The sequence below is a fragment of the Protopterus annectens genome, chromosome 2.part0, assembly GCF_019279795.1.
Source record: "Protopterus annectens isolate FY-2018-M chromosome 2.part0, PAN1.0, whole genome shotgun sequence".
Taxonomy (NCBI): domain Eukaryota; kingdom Metazoa; phylum Chordata; order Ceratodontiformes; family Protopteridae; genus Protopterus; species Protopterus annectens.
In genome coordinates this window covers 866,005,434-866,026,333 of record NC_056728.1, presented here as the reverse complement: position 1 = coordinate 866,026,333, position 20,900 = coordinate 866,005,434, and the positions used below count along the sequence as shown (strand labels likewise).

The 20,900-nt window shown below is 40.3% G+C and overlaps 1 protein-coding gene across 2 annotated transcripts in view; it reads right to left on the bottom strand.

Moving 5' to 3' along the window:
* The window catches only part of LOC122793267 (programmed cell death 1 ligand 1-like), a 176,555-nt gene that overhangs the window by 26,714 nt on the left and 128,941 nt on the right, over nucleotides 1–20,900 (bottom strand). For both annotated transcript variants that reach the window (XM_044061129.1, XM_044061130.1), the window contains 3 exons: nucleotides 18,692–18,811; nucleotides 3,712–3,858; nucleotides 3,542–3,601 (listed from right to left, as the gene is read on the bottom strand). In XM_044061129.1, coding sequence (XP_043917064.1) covers nucleotides 3,542–3,601; nucleotides 3,712–3,858; nucleotides 18,692–18,811 — 327 coding nt within the window. The remainder of the gene's footprint in view (nucleotides 1–3,541; nucleotides 3,602–3,711; nucleotides 3,859–18,691; nucleotides 18,812–20,900) is intronic.

Here is a 20,900-nt window from a genome sequence, read left to right as displayed (position 1 = left end):
TTAAGGGTAATTATTTATTTACTGTTTGCTTGTTTGTTCACCATGTTAGCCTTACTAAGATCAAACCCACTTTACAATACAAAAAATAAGAAGACAAAGAGGAAAAGTAGGCAAGGAGATTAGTAATGGAGAAGTTAAAGAAACAGAAACTGAGGTCATGGAGTACCTGCAAAGTGAAGGATTCATTGTAGAAAATGTAATTCAGAAAGCACAACAGGATAGAGTAATGGATATCCAGATTAAGGGGAAATCAGTGGAACAGTAAGCAATTGGTCAGGTGCCATGTTAAGATAATTTGGAGCCTTCCACAGGAAACTAGTTTAAACATTCACTTGAAGCTAGACAGCAAGGGAAGGAACAGGAAACTGTGGAAACTTTGAATCAGTCAATGTTGAGGAGTGATAGGCCAATGAGCTACCATATGACAGAGCAACGGATGGCACAGGATGAAGTTAGAGAATGTGCCACAAGAAGATGCTACAGAATCTTCTATAGAATGCCCGCAGGAATTAGAAAACAAGGGATGTGCCCTTAGTTTGGAAGAAAATGAGCTAAGAGAAGAGTTGCTGGATTTAATAGACATATATATATCAGGATCAATAAAAGAAACACTCTGCAGAAGGTTAATAAAACCCAGAAAGTCAAAAGATTGATAAAACAAATGAACACACTAATTAAGACTGTTCATAGAGACCCATGTGAATTTCAGCATAGGTGGAAACACTTAGAAGATACAAAAATAAATATAAAGGAAAAGTACGAAATAAGCAATTTATTGATGATCCAAAAATGTTTTATAGAGAACTGGGAAACAAGGTAAAAGGAATTGAAAGACTGCCAAAAAAAGAAAAAATAGATACATTTTGGAGAAGTATCTATGAAGATCCTGTGGAACATAACAAAGGTGCTAAATTGATAGAAGTTAAAGAAAGAATAAGAGGTTCAGACATAAAGGATATGAAATGGGATGAGGTAACAGCCACAGTGACTGAAACAAAGTTAAGAAAAGCCTCTAACTGGAAAACCCCAGGCCCAGATACAGTACCTAATTTTTGGCTGAAAGTATTAACATTTTTTCATGAAGATTTAGCCATGAGTAAGAAGTATTTATATGCACACCCGAACAGACACCATCCTGGTTAACAACAGGAAAAACAACACTCTTACTTAAGTGTGAACCTGCAAGCCACCCTAAAAATGAATTATAGACCAATAATTTGCCTTCCGACAATGTACAAACTATACACAGGAATTGATGCTGACACAGGTTATAGTCATTTAGATGAAAACTCAATTATGGCAGTAGAACAAAACGGCAATAAAAGAAAGTCACGTGGAACAAAGGATCATTTGTTGTTAAATAAAGTCATAGTGGAGAACTATAAAAAGGGGAAGAATCTAACTATGGCATGGACTGACTACAAAAAAACATTTGATAGTATCCCACATTCATGGATAAAAGAGTACTTAAAATGTATAAGATACACCATACACTGATCGATTACATTACAGTGACCATGAAACAGTGGCAGACCACTTTGCAATTAAGCCATGATAAAGGACAAATTATTATCCCAGGGATAAAAATTCAAATGGGGATATTCCAGGGTCACTCTGTCACCACTGCTATTCTGCCTGGCCCTTAACCCTTTAAGCTGTCTACTTAACAGCTTAGGCCATGGCTATAATTTGGCTCCTAGAAAACAACAAAGTGTAAAGACTTCTCATATTCTCTTTGTCATTGATTTAAAACTGTATAGCTCATCAGATGAGTAACTGAAAGCACAACAGCAAGTTGTCAAAACTTTTTCTGATGATATAAGAAGGTCATTTGGTCTTGATAAATGTGCAAAAGCAACCTTAAAAGCAGGAATGCTGCAATGTCAGGAAAACATAAGTTTGGGACAAGAATGTGATATAAAATAACTTGAGCAAGAGGGAGTATATAAATACTTAGGAAACAATGAAGGATCAATAATAAAACAAGAACAAATGTGAATAAAACTTAGTAAGGAATATTTCAGAAGATTTAAATTAATCCTGAAAACAGCACTGACATCTAGGAATAAAATTCAAGCTATAAACCAATTTGATCTAAACTTACAGTTTTGGTGTGATTAACTGGCCCCAAAACATGTTGGATAGATTAGATAGGAAAACAAGAAGGATGCTTCATGCTCATCAAATGATTTATAAAAATCAGTGCATACCAAGATTATATATTCCCCATTCTGAAGGAGGGATGGGCCTCCTTCAAAAGTGATTATATGTATAGATCTGCAATTGTGAGACTCCACACATATCTGCTGACCTCACAAGACCCAAACGTAGTGAAAGTTTTGAAACATGAGGAGAAAAAAATCTAAGATGACTTCTCTGTTTAATTAAGCAGAAGCATATTGGCATCAAGCAGGAATGGAAATAAAACTAGAAGTGGAAAAAAAATCAGGCAGCAACTGAATGTGCCAAAAAAACAAAATAAAGAATATAAGTTGAAGGACCAGATGGGAAGGCAAGAAATGTGGAAAAAGCATAAATATAGTTGCAAGCATAGAAAACTTCTGGAAGAACCTCATGTTGATCAGGAACGAACACAGGAATGGTTAAGGAGAGGCGAAAGCAAACCAAGAGATGAAAGGTTAACATTGGCAGCCCAAGACAGTGGGCTACGTACATGTTAGATTACAAAGTCCATTGAACATGTGGGAGAAATAGACAAATGTAGGTTTTGTAAAACCGAATTGGAAACAATTGCACACCTTGTTGCAGGATGCGACATACTAATAGCAGAAGAACTGTATACTGAAAGGCATAATAATGTGGCAAGATTGTTGCACTGGGGACTGTGCAAACATTATGGTATTGAAGTGGCTGAAAAACACTGGAAACATGAGCCACAAAGCATCATAGAAAATGATGAAGTTTACATCACATGGGGACCACCCATTACCAACAGTTCAAAAGATAGATGCTAGAAAACCAGATATAGTGGCTCAAGAAAAGAAGACAAGAGTAGCATTGATCATTTAAATCGCCACACCCAGTGACTACAGTGTCTTGCATACAGAGAGACACAAAGTCATAAAATATCAGGATCTGCAGGCAGAAACAAGAGCAATGTGGAAGAAAGATACCCAGACAGTTCCAATAGTAGTACGAGCAATGGGTCTTATAAAAAAAGAATTTACATATTTAGATATGCTACCAATCCATTTAACTCCATATGAATTGTACAAGGAGTCATTACTGGGCACATTGCGGGTGCTCCGAAGAGCACTTTTGGCTGACATCAAAGACTGAAACAATACTAATTTCATGAACTTTAATCGTACTTTGACTTAGGAATGGGGTCTGTTCCCATCATGGTATTAGAAACCCAATAAACTTGGAGAAATTAAAAGGGATCAAACCCATTTTCAGAGCGGAGCTGGGAAGGCAAAGAACTTCAAGAATGAAAAGGAGTACGGCAAGTTACAGAATTCCAAGCAGACAACAACATATATAAAAATATGTAACAACATATTATAGTTCGAATACTTACATGCTTCCAGTTGTTTTCCTTGATTATGATGATGGCATGCGGTATCTGATTTTTCTTTATCTATAAAAATGAACATCTATTGTTACATAAACTCATACAGCTTGGGACTCTCATTCTCTGAAAAAACAATATTTAAATATGCTGTTCTTTGACAACATATAGCCACTTACTTAATACAGTATGACTGGCTATATGGGTGGTACTTCGAAACAAGTGTCGCAAAGTTGTCCAGCATTCAGTGCAATTTGATTTGCAACGATATTCACAAGGAAGTTTCTTTTTTCCCTGAAATATTCCAGTGTGCAGCAGGGACCAATCTAATATCAAAATACAAATAAATACATGACATATACAAGACATGCCAAGCTCCTGTTCCTTCAGTTTAACTAGCTGCCATGACTGATTTGCCCCACCCCTGTTCTGCAGAAAGTATGTTTTCCATGTAACAGCTTTTTTCCTCACACAGGTAACCTCCACTCATTAGCTTTTTATGTAACAGCATTTCATCTCCTTACACAGATAACCTCCCACATTATTTTTTCTAAATAACAGCATTTTATCTCCTCACAAAGTTAACCTCCCACATTAGTTTTTTCTAAGTAACAGCATTTTATCTCCTCACAAAGTTAACTTCGCATATTAGTTTTTTCTGTCTAACAGCATTTTATCTCCTCACACAGTTAACCTTCCCTCCATTAGGTTCATAGGTATATAACAGGCTAATGACCACAAGGGTATTCCAAATGTATCCAACAAGTTTGGTGCTCTAAAGTTTATTAATTCTGGGGGTATGTTTGAGCTACGGCATGCATGGTAAAACATTTAGACATTGCATCTATCTGTTGGAAACAGAGATGCCAGGCCAGTGGGTTAAATTTCCAATTTTCCATCCACTGGCCCAGGTTATGCTTGAAAAGGGTCAGGGAAGGAGTCTGCTTCACATAGATGGGAAGTCTGTTCCAAATACCAGGTAGGGCTTTAAGGCGATCCACATAGGACATGTTGTTAACTCCCTCAATTCTTTATGAGAGAAGCCTCTGTGGATGTTCCATTTGTTGCATGTTCCAGAACAGATACTCACTGAAGGAGGCATTCTACTCACTGATGGGTCTGATGAGGACAGAGTGCAGTGGATCGAAGACTTCCTTACACCTAAATGCCATACCCTTCCTATTAAGTTGAGCAACATAGAATGTTTTCCTTAATACCTCAGACAGATGTTTGTCAAAAGCCAGGTTGCTGTCTGCATTTGACCCCCATTCCCTGACTACTGGCTCTACTCTTAGTCATATGTTATCAATGAAGTAGTTTCCTGGATTAGCTGACTTCCCTAAGGGTGTTATTATACATTTTTGGCATTGAGTTTTAAACCATGTATACGGCACCAGTTATTTGTCTGTATTAGCCCTTCCTGGAGAATATTTGTGTCTGCAGGGATTCTATAACTGCTACTACTTTGCAATAATCTGCAAATTCTGTCAGCCAAAGGTGGCTGATGTTGGCCTTGACTTCCAAGAAGTGGATGCCAAATAGGAGCAGACCCAGCATACAGCCCTGAGGGACTGTGCTAGTGGATGGTCGCTTTGTGGAGGCGGACTTCTCTACCCTAACTTCCTGGGTCCTATTTGAGAGCCAGGTAACAATCCAGCATGTAACATAAGGGTTTATGTCTAATTTCATGAGTTTGTTTACAAAGTCCAAGTGGGGAATTGTATCAAATGCCTTGGCCAGGTCAAGGTAGGCAAGTATGCATCATTTTGCCCTTGTCCATTGTCTTAATAACCTTTTTGTAGTAGTTTACTACACTTAATAGGCATGCTCTTCTCTCGACAAAACAAAATGAGTTGAATCCAGTGTCTAGAGATTACCAGTATCATTATTAATCATTTCCATAATAATTTTTCCATGGATTTGCATATGAGACTAGTCAAACTAATCAGTCTGTAGTTTCTGGGGTCTGTAGAAGGCCTGTCCTTATGCAGAGGGATGACTGTTGCAGTTCTCCATTAATGAAGCATGAAGCCTGACTGGAGCCTATGGTTAAATAGTGACTTCAGTGGTCCTGATATGTCATGTTTTGTCCTATTATGGAGGCACTCTGGGATATTATCAGGGTCTGTTGATGCAGTGTTCTTTGCTTTAGAAACTAGCTTTACAACCTATTCCCTAGTGATGACTGGGGGGAAGGTTATGTTCAATGTTATTTCTTGAGGATTGACTGGGGGGTTAAAATTGGAGCTGGATTTGTTGGCCAGTAGATTTGCTATATCTTATAGTTTCATAGTTTCATAGTACAGTACTAGGCTATCTGCCCTACGGCATTTATAAGCCTAGCCAAAGTGTATGTGGCTTTCGCCACCCCATGTAATGAAACAAAAGTGTACAATTTAAATTAAATTTAGTTTACTGTGCCTCTACCTAGCAATGACACAGAGATGACACCCGGGGTAAACCTACGATCACCCATCCATTTGTCCAGATTTCTCTTGAAGAGAGTCAGTGAGGGGCTCTGCCTAACATGGACAGGTATCCTGTTCCAGAGTGTGGGAAGCCTCTGGGTTATGAATCTGTCCCTCCAGCATGTCCTATTCATATTTGTGCTGAGGTTTAGATCTTTAGCTCTTGTGGCTCTGATGGATTTGGATTTTTTGAGGTGGAGCATGTCCATTAATTCTGAATTGGACATGGCCTTGTACGTAAGGCACAGATCACCTCTGAGCAGGCGGTATGCTACTGAATAGAGCTGGAGCTTTTTAAGTCTGGCAGCATATGACATATGCTGGAGACCCTTGATCCTCTTGGTAAGGTACTTTTGGGGTCTCTCCAGCTGCTGCAGGTGCCGGGTGAGGTACATACCAAATGGGGCATTGTACTCAATCATGGGCCTGATAAGGGAGGAATATAAGGGTACAATGACATCCTTTGATCTGGATGTGAATCCCTTCATGATAAGGTGGGCAAGGTAGAAGGTCTTTCTAACCACTTTGGCGACGTGGGTGTCAAATGAGAGGTCACTGTCAACTTGGGTCCCCAGGTCTCTGATTACTTTTTCCATACTTAATGGATTACCACCAATGTGGTAATTTGTGGGTACTTTGTTTTTTCCAAAGGGGATGACTATACATTTTTTAGCATTTAGTTTAAGGCCATGATTCTGGCACCAGTCGTCTGTTTCTGTGAGGCCCTTCTGGAGGATGCATGTGTCAGCTGGTGTGTCAACTATGGCGCCTAGTTTGCAGTCGTCTGCGAACTTTGTCAGCCACAACCCCCCTATGTTTGCCTGCACATCTGAGAAATAAATGCCGAACAAGAGGGGTCCCAAGACAGAGCCCTGTGGGACTCCACTTGTGACTGGCTTAGAGTCTGACATAGCTCCAGCTATTATGACTTTGTGGGTTCTGTCCTTTAGCCAGTTTGCAACCTATCTTGTGACAAACGGGTTTACATTTAAGCTGTTGAGCTTGTCTATGATGCCTGAGTGGGGTATTGTGTCGAAGGCTTTTGCCAGATCCAGGTAGGCTGTATGAACTGCTTTGCCTTCATCGATGGCTCTAGTGACTGTTTCAAAAAAGTCCACCAGGTTTAAAAGACAGGATCTGCCTTTTACAAAGCCGAACTGGGTAGGGTCAATTGTCTGTAGGTCCCCGATGTCTTTGTTTATGAGTTCCATAATGATCCTTTCCATAGCTTTGCAGACCAGGCTTGTCAAGCTTATGGGGCGGTAGTTTCCAGGGTCTGTAGAGGTGCCACCTTTGTGGAGTGGGACCACTGTAGCTGTACGCCAGTGTTCAGGGACGTATCCTGTAGCAAGGCTAAGATTAAACAGCGTTCTTATGTGTGGGTTTAGCTCCTCTAGGAGTTCACGTAGCACGCAACCCGGGACACCGTCAGGTCCCATGGATGCTGTATTTTTAGCTTTGCTGAGGGCAGCTCTCACCTGGACATCTGAGATTTCAGGGAGTTTGCATTCAGCTGAGATATTTATTTCGTCTTTTGGGGGAGAGGGAGGGGAGAAATTTGCACTGAACCTGTCTGCCAGTATGTTGGCAATATCTGTGGGTTCAGTGTATTTTTTGCCATTATGAACTAACTCTGCGCATATCTAAGAGTTTCCGCCCAGGTTTCTAACATAACTGAAGAAGGCCTTGTGATTATCTTTAGTGTCCTTAGCGATTTTTCTCTCGAAGTCGGCTTTTGATGATTTTATTAGCGAACGTAGTTTTTTGCTAGTGCTGATCAGTGATGCCTTCCCTTTATGGGATTTTGCTCTGTCTTGCAGTAGCTTCCTTCTCTTGTTATAAAGATTGTTTATGGCTGGGGTCCACCAGATAGGATGCCTGCCTTTGGTGGAAAGGGTCTTGGTTTTATTTGGGATTGCATGATCCATGCATTCTTGGAGATGCCCATAGAAAGCATTTGTGAAGGATTCAGCAGTGTGGGATGTGGTTTCCACTGGCCCAGGGGGCTTGAAGGATACCATTTCAGTCCTAAGGATTGTAAAGTCGACTTTTGAGAAGTTTCTCACTGTGGTCTTTTGTGCTGGGGGTGGAGGTGGGATATGAATATCTAGGGTTATTAGTTTATGGTCTGATCTCACTATTGAGGGGTATACTTCCAGTGTTGAGCATTTTGTCCCCATGTTTGTGATGATCAGGTCAAGTATATTATTTCCCCTTGTGGGGGAGGTGACTAGTTGTTCCTTCGCATTTGAGATGATGAATTCCTGGAACCTTTGGGCTAGGGTGTTGGGGCTTGAGTAATGCACCCAGTCTATGTTTGGGTAGTTGAAGTCTCCCAATATGATGGTATTTGGTGAGACATTCATATCCTCCAGTGTCTTCAGGAAGGCTGAATGGAGTTCCTGAGATTGCGAGGGTGGTCTGTAGCATGCTACAAGTTGTATAGCAGTTTTGTCTACGGTTAGTTGCACATGGATGGTCTCCGATGTTTCATGCGTTGCCACTAACCTGGAGGTGTGGGTGTCTTTAATGAATATGGACACTCCCCCTCCTTTTGTGGTTTGGCCCAGGTTTTGGGGCCGAAATGCATGATACGAGGTATAACCTGGTAGGGCTGGGGTGCTCTCAGGAGCCTTGAACCAGGTTTCAGTTACTGCACAGACATCGATGCTCTCCATACTGAGGAGTGCTTCGAGAGCCTGCATCTTGAGATTTAGACTTCTGGCGTTGAGCAGCATTACCCTTAGTTTTTTTCCTTTATTGTTTTCTAAGGTGGTGGGTTTGTCTTTTGAGCCTTGCCTAAAAAAGGCACTATGGGGGTGGCAAGAGCCTTAGCCAATATCCGGAAGCCCAGTGGTGACAGGTGCAAGCCGTCCCTTGCGAAGCAGCATGGCTTGTCCAGCATGTCATCCCAAGCAGACAGACATTGGAGCCCCCTAGAATGACACCAGTAATTAAGCCAATTATTAAAGCTGATCATCTTGTCTTTGTATTGTGGCATCATTCTTGGTGAGGGCAAGATGCTGCTCAGGGTCAGGGTCATACCGGCCTGGGCTACATAATCAGAGAGCTCCTCTATGTCTCTTTTCATGTAGTCCAAGGAGGTACGTCTCAGGTCATTCACACTGGTATGGACAATGACGGAGTCATATTTGTACTTGCTTTGGAGTGACCTGAGTGCTTGTGTTATGTGGCGGATCCTAGCTCCTGACAGGCAGCTCACCATTACCCTCTCTTTGTTCAGCCTGGTAAGCGGGACGTCAGTGTGTCTGACTATAGAGTCACCTATTACTAGTGTATCAGGCATGGTGTTTCGCCTTAAGGGCTGTGATTGTTTGGCACACTGACTTTGTGTACTATGTGTTGCTTGTGCAGAGTTTTGAGGTGGTGTTTTCTTGGATGTCTGCTGTGGGAGCCTCTGTTGTTTTGGTAAGTTTTTTTATTAGAGCCTCCGATTCTGTCTTTGTGTTACTATGTGTTTGGTTTGCAGTTGTGGTTGGTTTATGTGAGACTGGGTTTGTTGTGTGTGTGGTTACCTTCTCCTCCTGTCTGGTCTTGCTAGTCCTGTGTTGAGAGAGTTCAGCCTCCAGTTTGGCTATATAGTTGCATCTCTCACATGTGTTTGTGTTTGTTGGGAGGAGGAAAGGGTTGTCTGTGTACATGAGACAATTGTAACATTGTCTCAGGATTCCCAGATTAACCAGCTGAACTGGAGAGGACATCAGTAATATACCACTCGACATGCCTGAATAGTATAAGGGGGTGATGTGTAACTGGATCAGAGAGAGGACTTTGAAGGGAAGTGGGTATTAGCATGGGTTGTAGGTGGATGCAGTGCTTATATTAGTTTAAGGGTGCTTCACTTAAAAGAAAGGTTTTAGGAGCAAGTGCTAGGCTTATGATAAAGCGAATAGACTGATTTTGTTGACAGTAGAGCTTTCTTAAGGGAAAAATTGAAGTGCAGACTTGGCAGAGCCAGGAATAGTTTAAGCCTGTTTAACCAGTGCTGCGCTATGCGCACAATCGTGCAAAGTCACGCAAACGCGGATTTTAAACAGGGAACTTTAAAAGAGCTGGAAATGGTCCAAAACGACCAATTACTACAAGCTCTTGTGCTGAGGTCACTCCTTCAGGGACAGATAGGCTGCTCAAGGCTCCCCACTCCCACTGGTGAGCAAAGAAACTTCCTTCTATCCAAGTAAGGCAATGGACAACACAGGAACTACACCACAGTCCAGAATACAGCAAAGCTTGTATACTGGTCTAAACTAGTCGAGAAAGGCGGGAAAACAAGGATATATATATATATTTTTTTGTTTGTTTTTTAGGTTAAAAAGTACACAGAAATGCAGGAAAAACAGTAATAAATCACTTACACAGGCTAGCTCACTTTAGTGGGCAGCCTCAACAGTTAAATTTAACAACAAACTATCTACTGGCTTTGTGGAGGTGGATCCATTCACAATTAGCTCTGGACATTGTTGTATAGCCATTGAGGTTACTGATATAGCTAAGAAAAGCCTTGTAGTTTTTCTTGGCCTGGAAGTCTATTTTTACATCAAAATTGGCTTTAGTAGACCTCATTTGTAATCTGAGTTGTTTGTGTAGTCTGATGATAGAGTTTGTATCCTGGTGGACATTGTACTTCCTGACTTTTACTATGACTCTCTTCCTTCTGTAGTACAGCCAATAACTGATTATTCTATTCCACCAGGGTGGCTTATTTTTTGAGTTTGCTCTGAGCTTAGTTATGGTAGGCACAGCTGTCTCTATGTACTTATTAACACGATTGTACAGAGCATCTGTGAACAATTTTGCATAGTCAACTGTGTCCTCAGGATTTGGGCAGGGCGGGGGGCTTGAAATTCTGTCAGGTTGTCATTTTACAATAGAAAGTTTGCCTTAGCATAGTTTCTAAATGCTACAGGGTTAGCTGGGGTCACAGGATTTATTTTTATTTCAGAGATGACATTACACTAAGGGTGATGCAGTGTTTGTACCATGTTAGTGAGGACCAGGTTCAGTATGTTTCCTACCCTTGTGGGCATGTAGACTATCTGGTCCAAGATGTTAGTGTTTACAAAATCTAGAAATTTCTGGGTCTGAAGGTGACTTCCTGTTTATAGTGGGGTAGTTAGTGTAGTCTTTGAATATGGTATTGGGCTGAATGATGAGTGTCTCTAGTAAGTTTGGGTTCCCTGGCAAGGATTTGGTATGGAACTTTGTCTGTAGTAATTTCGATGTGGAGAAGCTCAAGCTTATCATCCTGTTTGGCCAACCTTGAGGTGACCTTGTTATTGACAGTGAATGCGACACCTCTATCTTTGGTACCTGCCTGTCCAGTGCCTGGCCTAAATGTGTGGAAGATATTGTAGCCATGCATTGCTGGTGTGCTCTCCATGGCTTTAAATCATGTCTTGGTAACAGCAGAGATGTATGCATTCTCCTTTGTGAGGAGAGCTTAGAGGGAGTGGATTTTTTTTTTTTACTCCTGGCATTGAGCAGTAACACCTCTAGATTGTCTTAGGCTGTGTTTGCTATATCAAAGGACAATATGGGGGAGGATAAGGTTTTAACCAATATTTGAAAGCCCAAAGGGGACAGAGGCAAGCCTTCTTTGGCAAAGCAATTTAGTCTGTTGGCCATATCCTCCTGTGCTGAAAAACACTGCACTCCCCTTGGAATGACACTAAGCTAAGCCAGTCATTAAAGTTAATCATCTTCTGTTAATGTTGTGGCATCATCCTTGGTGAAGGTAGAATACGCCTCAGTGCTAGGTCCATACCAGCCTGGGAAACATAGTCTAAAAGCTCCATAATGTCTCTCTTCATATATTCCAGTGAGGTATAGAATCATATCGGTACCTGTGGTTCAGTGAATTGAGTGAGAGAATGATCCGGGAAACACTGAGTCCTGATCACCAAGTGACCATGACTTTCTCCTTATTCAGCCTGGTGAGTGGGGCAACTTTGTGTGTCTCACAATAGAGTCTACTATGACTAAAATATTGGACTGTGCGGTGCCTTCCCTCATGCGCTTTGAAGTTGAGCCTCAATGCGGTGTGGCTGTATGTGATGCAGTGAGTGTTGTTTTGGAGGCTTTCTTTTGGGGCTGCTGAGGATATCTATTGCAGGTTAAATGTCTTGGTGTTCTTTGGTGTTTAGGAAGATTATTTTTAAGAGCGTCAGCATATGTGGGTCTGTGTGTGGTGGGTACAGTGTGTGCATTTCTGACAACCTGGTTAGTATTATGTGTGCTTGTACATGACAGTCTTGCTTCCAACGACATGAATACATCTGTCACATACCTAATCAGTTTGTTTGAGAATAATTTGATTGTCAGTAAACATAAGGCAATTGCTACATTGCCTCAGGATGCCCACTTCCACCAAGTTGACTGCAGAGATAGCAGGAAAGCTCATGTCCATGGTTTCTGGCCTTGTTTGCATCATCAGTAAATTGTTGCAGAAGTGAAGAGCACTAATGAGAGCACCTCCTCCCAAGGATGTGGGGTAATGTTTCTCTTTGTGTAACCGAGTAAAAGGGTAGGCCAAAAATGCAGGAATGCAACAATTAAGTACCAGCAACAAATGCACCTAAATAGTAACACTGCCCAGAAGGCTTCTCAAAAGAGCAGATCTCAGCAATCGGCAAACAGTACAATATTAGGGAGATTTAAATTTATTTAAAATGCAAAATCAGCAAATGAAGGAAAATAAAAGCAGTTAACTGAAGTGCAAAACAGTAAAATAAATCTCTTATCTGCTACGGATGGAGTAGGATTAATTCAGAGCACTCACATTGTAGATTGAAATTCAACAATTTTGAAGTTGTGGGCAAATCGGCAGGAGACAATCTGTAGTAAGAGAGATTACAGTAATACTGGTTTACTGGGTGTGCACTCAGTATTATGGATCTATGGAAAAACAATGGGTGGGAAAATACTTAAAAGCTTAAATAACTGATAAAAGTGGGGAGACAGGGACTTTGAAAGTTAGGTTACTTACCATAAGGGGTGAAAGCCAGAGACAAAGGCTTTTTAAACCACAACAGGAAAAAGGTGGGAGAGTTGGGGAAGCAATCAAATTAAATAAAGCCAATATTGGAGCTATGTGCAGGGTTGCCACCTTTCTTTGTGGTTGAATGTGGACCAAAGCCACACCCCTTGCACCTCTTCTAATTTTGCCCACCTCCTTCCATCTCCCTGCATACTTCTAACCCATTTTGTCACATCTTAGGCATGCCAGGGGGACTGGTTTGCCATGCAATTTATGTTTTTTAATAAAAAGCATGGTGAGTCTGTCAATTTTAAAACTCTGATAGTCTGTGTTTTGAAACAGAATACCAGAGATTGTACAGTGTTTTCCGGACTACCGAACAATCATTTGGATTTCTGGATAGTCTAGAAAAAAATGGATAGGTTGCAAACCTAGTTCTGTGTCTTCATAAGCTATGGTAAGTCAGAGCTCTCTTAGTCCTCCTGACTCGCAACTACAGGCCAATGATCACTGGTAGGTTAGAATTTTAGAAGCTTTAGCATTAAGGAGTCGGGGGCTACAAAAAGAACTGTAACTAATCGGTAGGGAGCAGTACTTAATGTATCATCTGGGGCTGGGGCAGACACAAAAAATATAGCAAAGTAAAGAGAAAGGTAAGCATGTAAATGATAAGTAGAACATAAGATTTTAACAGCCGAATTGGAATGTAAACAGCTGTGTAAACACTGAATCACAAATCCTGCAGATCAGTTTGCAATACTGCACTGCTCCAATCCTAGTGCAGTCTAAAGCACCAATCTATGCAGGAAAAACAGTAATAAATGACTCAATGAGGCTCACATCTGGCAATAGTTCACAGTTCTGCCACAAATCAGAATGAAACTACAAGACTAAGGCCCCAGGCAAAATAAAAAATACAAACATCTTTTACAAGTAATTCAACTTATGGAGATAGAAGTGCAGTATAATATATAAACTATGCTAAGATCTTGCAGCAATTCACAAGTTCCCACAACTATAAATTAAGCTACTCAACTAATGTCCCAGAACAAACCGAAAAAATGTCAAACAGATAACTTTTTTGGCTAAAACACAGAAAGCAGAAAAGTGCAAAACAGTATCACTACACAAGTCACTATAAGTGCATCTGAAAATATTTAAGCACTCTCCGTGTAATAAGATTCACAACCGTATGACTAGCTAAAGGATAAGATGTAGCCAAGAAACACTTCATGTGCACCTCACTGTCTGGCAGTGCTGCTCACTTCTCTAGTTAGGCCACACCAAACAGCTGTTTGCATTAAAAGTTCATTTCTGAACTAGAATAATCAGTGTCAGATGAAAGAGGAGCTACCATGTAGATATAAGACCACTAGAGTGAGAGCTACAGCACTCAAGGAGAGTGCACACTCCAGTAAAGTATCTGCCGGTATGAATCTCTGCAACTCCCCAGCAATTGATCACTGGCTGTAAATCAGATAACTAAAGTGTGATTTACAGTGTCCACATTTTGCCAAAAATACTGGTTATGCATACAGTAGCAAAAAGCTCAGATGAAGACTATTAGAATAAAGCAAGAAGGATGTAATGGGTGGTAATGGAATAGTTTATATAAAGAAAAAAAGGAAGTGAAACACGCTGCTGTACGTTTTAGGTAATGTATTTTGCTTCCCCTTGTATTTGCTGTAGTGTAGTACTTTAATGGCTCACAAATCACGAGAAACACAGTTTAACTGTATGCAGTAGTATGCTGTGCTACAGGTGAGAGGGGGCAAAAAACAAGTTTCCGTTTTGATTTAAGGAAGCTTTATTAAAAAGAAGGGGTAGGGAATCATACGGAATGATTTGTCTGAATGGGTGGAAAGGTGTGGTTCAACCTGATATGAGTGTGGGGCAAGTGTAAAGGGGAAGGGCATCAAAAGGAGAAATTGCAGAGGAATAATCTACACACAGGCAGCCTAGTAGCAGAAGTACCTACACTTGTAAGTAAGGAACAGCAGGAAGATTGGGTAATACAACAGTACTAGATACACAATTAAAATGCAAAAGGACACATGCAAGCAAATGTGATGCCTTTTCATTGTACATGCCGCAAAGCCACACCAGAAATACAGGCACAATACAAGACATGGCACATAACACAGAGCTGCAGAAATATTCTTTCAAAAGAAAGGCTAAATAAATGCAGTAAATCCAGAAAAATTCTTACATCAAGTCAGCCCGCAACTAATACTGCAACATGAGCAGGAATGTGACTAAAGTAAAGAGATATGCATTCTGTTTTTCATAATGTGGTAGTTATACACAGTAGTTGTGACCCCATAATGACAACCATGCATTGTGTTACACTACTGACAGTCTGTGACCTCCTAAAAGCAAGGTTTAAGTGCCTAGGTCATTGGGGCAGGTGCTCAGTATGATCTGGTCAAGCAAATCCAGATCTTAATTGATGTGCATTTGAGCACGTTGATAAGCTGATCACTTCAAACAAGCTGAGCCAGGTAGCATACCACTTGGGATCAGTGGTCAGGGACAGGACAGCGATAATCATGAAGAAGACACGTACTAGGATGCACCACAGTCAGAATACGTTGTACAGTGGGCATTACATGCTGCAAGAATGGAAAACATACAGTTTCTAGTAAAACTGGATGTAGTTAGATATACAATGGACATACAGGTTTTGTCTGACTTATGGGCAATACTAAATGAATGCAAAACGTGATGTACGAAATCCACTGGAAGACTATACTGATATGTGCAGATTTTGTATAATACCTTTTACCGAGTCCAACAACAAAGAAAATGTTACAAAACAGAGACATACTGTCAGTGGACATTATGGGAACAGCACATTGTATACACATGTACACAGTATATCTGTAGACACAGTGAAATGCAAGGATTACAAATCACTATGTGCATCAGTTTATGGGACAATCACGTCTGATGATGCATGTCTCCCCATGAATGCTTCTAGTTACAGGTAGAACCTCTTCCACGGGCTTCCATCTGACACAGCCAGCAGGGCAGGAGGCATATTTTTGTGTTCGTACACAGGATCAGGCTGTAATTGTAAGAACTCTTGACATGAGCATCTCCTATACCTTGACATGTTTTGTTGCCATAAGCTCAAATGCTGTTGGTCAAACAGGATATGCTGCTGCAGTTGCTGAAGATGCACATCTGTAGATTCTACTTAACAGATCAGCAGAACCTATTAACTCTTGTAAAACAGATACATGCTGCACACATATGCTGCAGTCTACCCACTTGCATGGTATGTGCAACTGCTATTATATACCTCTTATGATCACTTACTGGGTTGGCATGTGGGCTTTACAGAATAATGGCATGTTCTGCCTCATAAGCTAGAAAAGCATCATCATTTCACTTTACAGCATTATGAGTGAGCACCATATAATCAAAGTCTGTAAGCACAAAGCTCAGGCAAACTTACGAATCTGAATTCTACCACCTGGACAACGTACCAAGTAGAATGTGGTACTGTCCTATTACAGCCCCCTGTACTATCTGCCTTGTGTACATTGTCATGGGCTGGATAATGTTCCAGCCACAGTATATGTGTGTAAGCAAGGGAGACATTGCTGTCCAAACCACTATCGCCTTCTGACATCATAGGCACGTAGCACATTGGGTTGGTCTAATGTCCGTACTACCAATGTGCATCTTCTGCAGCCACAGCCCATAAGGAGGAAATGTTAACATGAATGTGAAGTGGTACATGTGTCTCTGACATGTGCAGTAGTTTTATCTCTCATGGTAACCTGGCTGTCATACAGCAGATACTACAAGTACAATGGAAATATTTATTCTTCCACATAAATTTTGTACTTTGTCAATTTGCCTTCAATGGATCTAGCAGACTAAATCATCCCTATTAAAGGGCTTACAAACTCAAATAAGGAAGTAATGCATTTAATTATTCAATAAGCATTTCTTGATAAACATTTTAAATCCACACATAATTGTTTGCATTATAAACACAAAGTGTATATCTTAACTGCTGCTACATTAATTTAGTGATTTAACCCCACAGGAGCTAAAGTAGTACATTCCAAAATCACTTTAGTTTCTAAGGTTAACAATTCTGCTTTGAGGGTTTACAAGTATTACCCAAGCTAGCAACTTTTTCATCCCCTCAGTCAAACTTAGTACTGTGGAGAAACGATTATATCCTTTGGAAGGGAATTCAGCTTTGTGATTCCTGAACAGAAAATGGTCTAGACAACACAGCATAGAGGGTCGATCAGTTGTCAATCATAACCAATTTGTTAATGTGCTTGGAAAATGGATTCAAGAAATTTGCTCTTGAGTTAAATCTTTTGAATCCATTGTGAAAATATAATAGCAAACAGTTAATGATTGACAGCCCAATTGTAATTTTGTATAATACATGGGGAGTTTTAATTGCCATGATGTGCTATAAGTTTAAAACAGTAGGAGTGTGCTATATCTTAACAGCTTAAAAAGCTGTCACACATTTCAAGCTGTCATGCAAATAGTGACCAGAAGGAAAGTGGACTTATACCTACAGGTTTAAAAATTAACTCACTGCTTTGCTACACTTTTGTTGCTCACATACCAGTGTAAATAATGTCCTCCAACTTTGAAATCTGTTTAGTAAGTGTCAGATGAAGTTGTGTGATTGCTGATGTTGCTGTGGCAGTGTGAGCTTCGCTAATACAAAGGTACACACATACAAACCTCACTATAACAAGCTTCCTACAGCTCAGCTCTTAGGTTTTTTAAATATTGCTACAACAAGGCTATTTTTCCCTCTGGCTCATACATATAGCCCAAACTATAACAAGGCTGTTTATTTTATTTTTTGTATTTTTACTTCAGACCATAGTCAGCACTGTATTTTACTTCAGCAGTCCCTGGTATGATCTGTACTTTTCTTTGATGTTCAGTTTATGGAAACAAGTACAAATCTGAAGAATGAATTCTAGCCAATCCGAAAGATGATACAGTGGTACTCATTTTTGGGACACCAGTGAAAAATGTACATTTTATTTTTGGTTCTCTAAAGTTTGTTTATCAGTCAGGCAGATGTAATTGATTTTGCTGGCAGGCCATGTTGAAAAATGGCAATAATTTCTCCACTGGCCAGTGCCTGTCTAGCCTCTTTAATTAACAGTTGAAGATTCTGTGGTAAAGTAAACTGATTGCAGTGAGCTTTGTTCACAGGTTAATACATGAATACTACATTAACTGCCTTAAAAGGCCATTTAAAGCCTAGACATTAACTCAAGTCCAGAATCAAACCCTGTAGCTTGTGTCTATGAGGGGAAGACCTTAACCATTATGTCAAACCCCTTTTAGAGAAAGTGAAAGTAGGGACTACCCACAAGTTTACATCACTTCTTAATTCACACCTTCTGGTTCCACTTAATTTACATTGTCAAACGGTACTAAAGCACACAGTCAATACTTTGTTGTTATGACTGTCTTAGAACCTGCACTGTAGCACTGTCAGCAATTATTTCACAGTGTCTATGTCTCCTACAGAAAACATGACTGTAGAACAGAAAATGGGTGGGAAATCAGGCAATGCCCTTTAAAAATCAATGGCTTGACTACAAAACACATTTGTTTTTATTTTCATTAACATATGTATAATATACTGCACATAATTAGATGGAAATTAACTGGGTCAAAAATACATACCTTTTCTCTTTCTCCATATTAAAATTATGGTTACTACTATCATTACTACAATAATGATAGCAATTGCTGCTCCTACATAAATCAGTCTGTAACCATCCACTGAATCAGGAATCTGCCAGTCTGTGAAAAAAAAATATATATATGTGTGTAGTGTCTGAAGACTGATGGACCAACTGTTGTATTAACATTTTATGGTACTTCTAAAACACTGGTAAAGATTAAGAGGAAAAACTGTATCACAGATACATTAAAGGCATATACTGAGATAACATGACAATAAGATCCCTGTAACAAAAAATTCCTGATAACCACTTCTGGTGTAAATGTGAATGCTTGAGCACTTCTATGTAAAACAAATATGTTTTCAAATTGTCACCAAATACATAATATTGTTTGCTGTGCATGAACTAACTGCATTTATACCTGATTAAAATAAAAAAAAACAGAACTCCAAAAGAAGATGTGCATTTGTGAAAGCTTACTCACCATAACCACAGATGTAAGACCATTGCTGTAGTATAATTTATCACATACAGAATTACATCACCACACCTCCAGAGATTTTAGACATCACATGTAGGGCTGTCTTTCCCATGTCACAGATGTCAGTAGAACACACAATGCACCACATATGTCAGTAGGATGCACAGTGTGAGGAGGATACAGTGTGCACCACAGATGTGAGGACGACACACTGTGCTCCACAGATATGAGGAGGATGCACTGCGCTCCACAGATATGAAGAGGATGCACTGCACTGCACTCCACAGATGTGGCGAGGATGCACTGTGCTCCATAGATATGAGGAATGAGCACTGTGTTTCACAGACGTGAGGGAGGCACACTGTGCACCACAGATGGGAGGAGGAAGTACTGTTTGCCACAGATGTCAGCCGGATGCACAGGGTACCACTTGTTAACAGGATGCATGATTTGCCACATATCAGTAGGATACACAGTGCACCATACGTCAGTAGGATGCACTGTGCATCACACGTCAGTAGAATGCACTGTGCTCCAAAAACGTGAGGAGTGCACACTGTGTGCTAGAGATGTGAGATGGATACACTGTGTGCCACAGATGTGATTAGGATGCACTGTGTACCACAGACATGAGTAGGATGCACTGTGTGCCAAGGATGTCAGCAGGATGCACAGTGTACCACACATTAACAGGATGCATAGTTTGTCACACCTCAGTAGGATGCACAGTACACCACAAACGTCAGCAGGATGCAGAGTTTGCCACAAAAGTCAACAGAAAGCATGGAGTGTCACATGGCAGTATTATGAATGGTATGAATTGGCACACCATCAGCTGTTTTATGTCTCTTTTTTTACTGGAAAGGTTATCAACTAGCATGCTTTTGAGGCCTAGGGACTGATAAATTGGACTGGAAATCTGTTCTGTCTCAAAATAGATCTGGGATTCAGCAGGAAAGTGTGCTTCCCAGAAGTGTAAAAGGAAATTCTCCTCTCTAAACAATAAGCCTGAAGTAGGGAGTGGACTTACACTGCAGAATTAATCTTGCCTGAACACCCATGCTTATGATGAGTAAACTTTTACATCTATAATATGTTCATCATAAGAATACCTGCTACAATATGTTAAATCACAAGAAAGCATTAGGGTAAAGAAACACATATTCTCTGCAAGACATCAGTGATGAACACTGCAGAGATTCCAGATGGATGTACTGTCAACAAAAGATATGAATGGAGGTGCATGTAATGGCCTCACAGACATTAAATGATGATATGTGTAGTACTAGATTTCTAGACTGTTTTCTAATTTGGTCTTGGAACAATAGCAAAAGACAAAAAGCTTGCCAGTCATCTGTCTAAGCTTTTGTGACAAATAGGTATTCCTCATTTTCCTGGCAAGAAGGGCACAAAGAGTAGGCCAACCTGCATAAAAATTTTAATCCTGTCTAGAATAAACTTGAGCTGTTTGTGCACATCCAAAAGGTGCAAGATTTTTTTCATATTGTTCATGCATTTAGAAAGAGAACTGGCAGCTGGATGGCTTGAATAAGTGCCATATCTGGGAAAACTTTAGGCATAAATGAAAGATTGGTCTTATGGGCCACCCTATCCATGGGGTGGACAATATATAAGGCATGCTGCACACAAGGATCTACAATTTTGAAATTCTTATTACTGATGTAATGGCTAGCAACAACAACATTTTCCAGGTAAAACATTACTG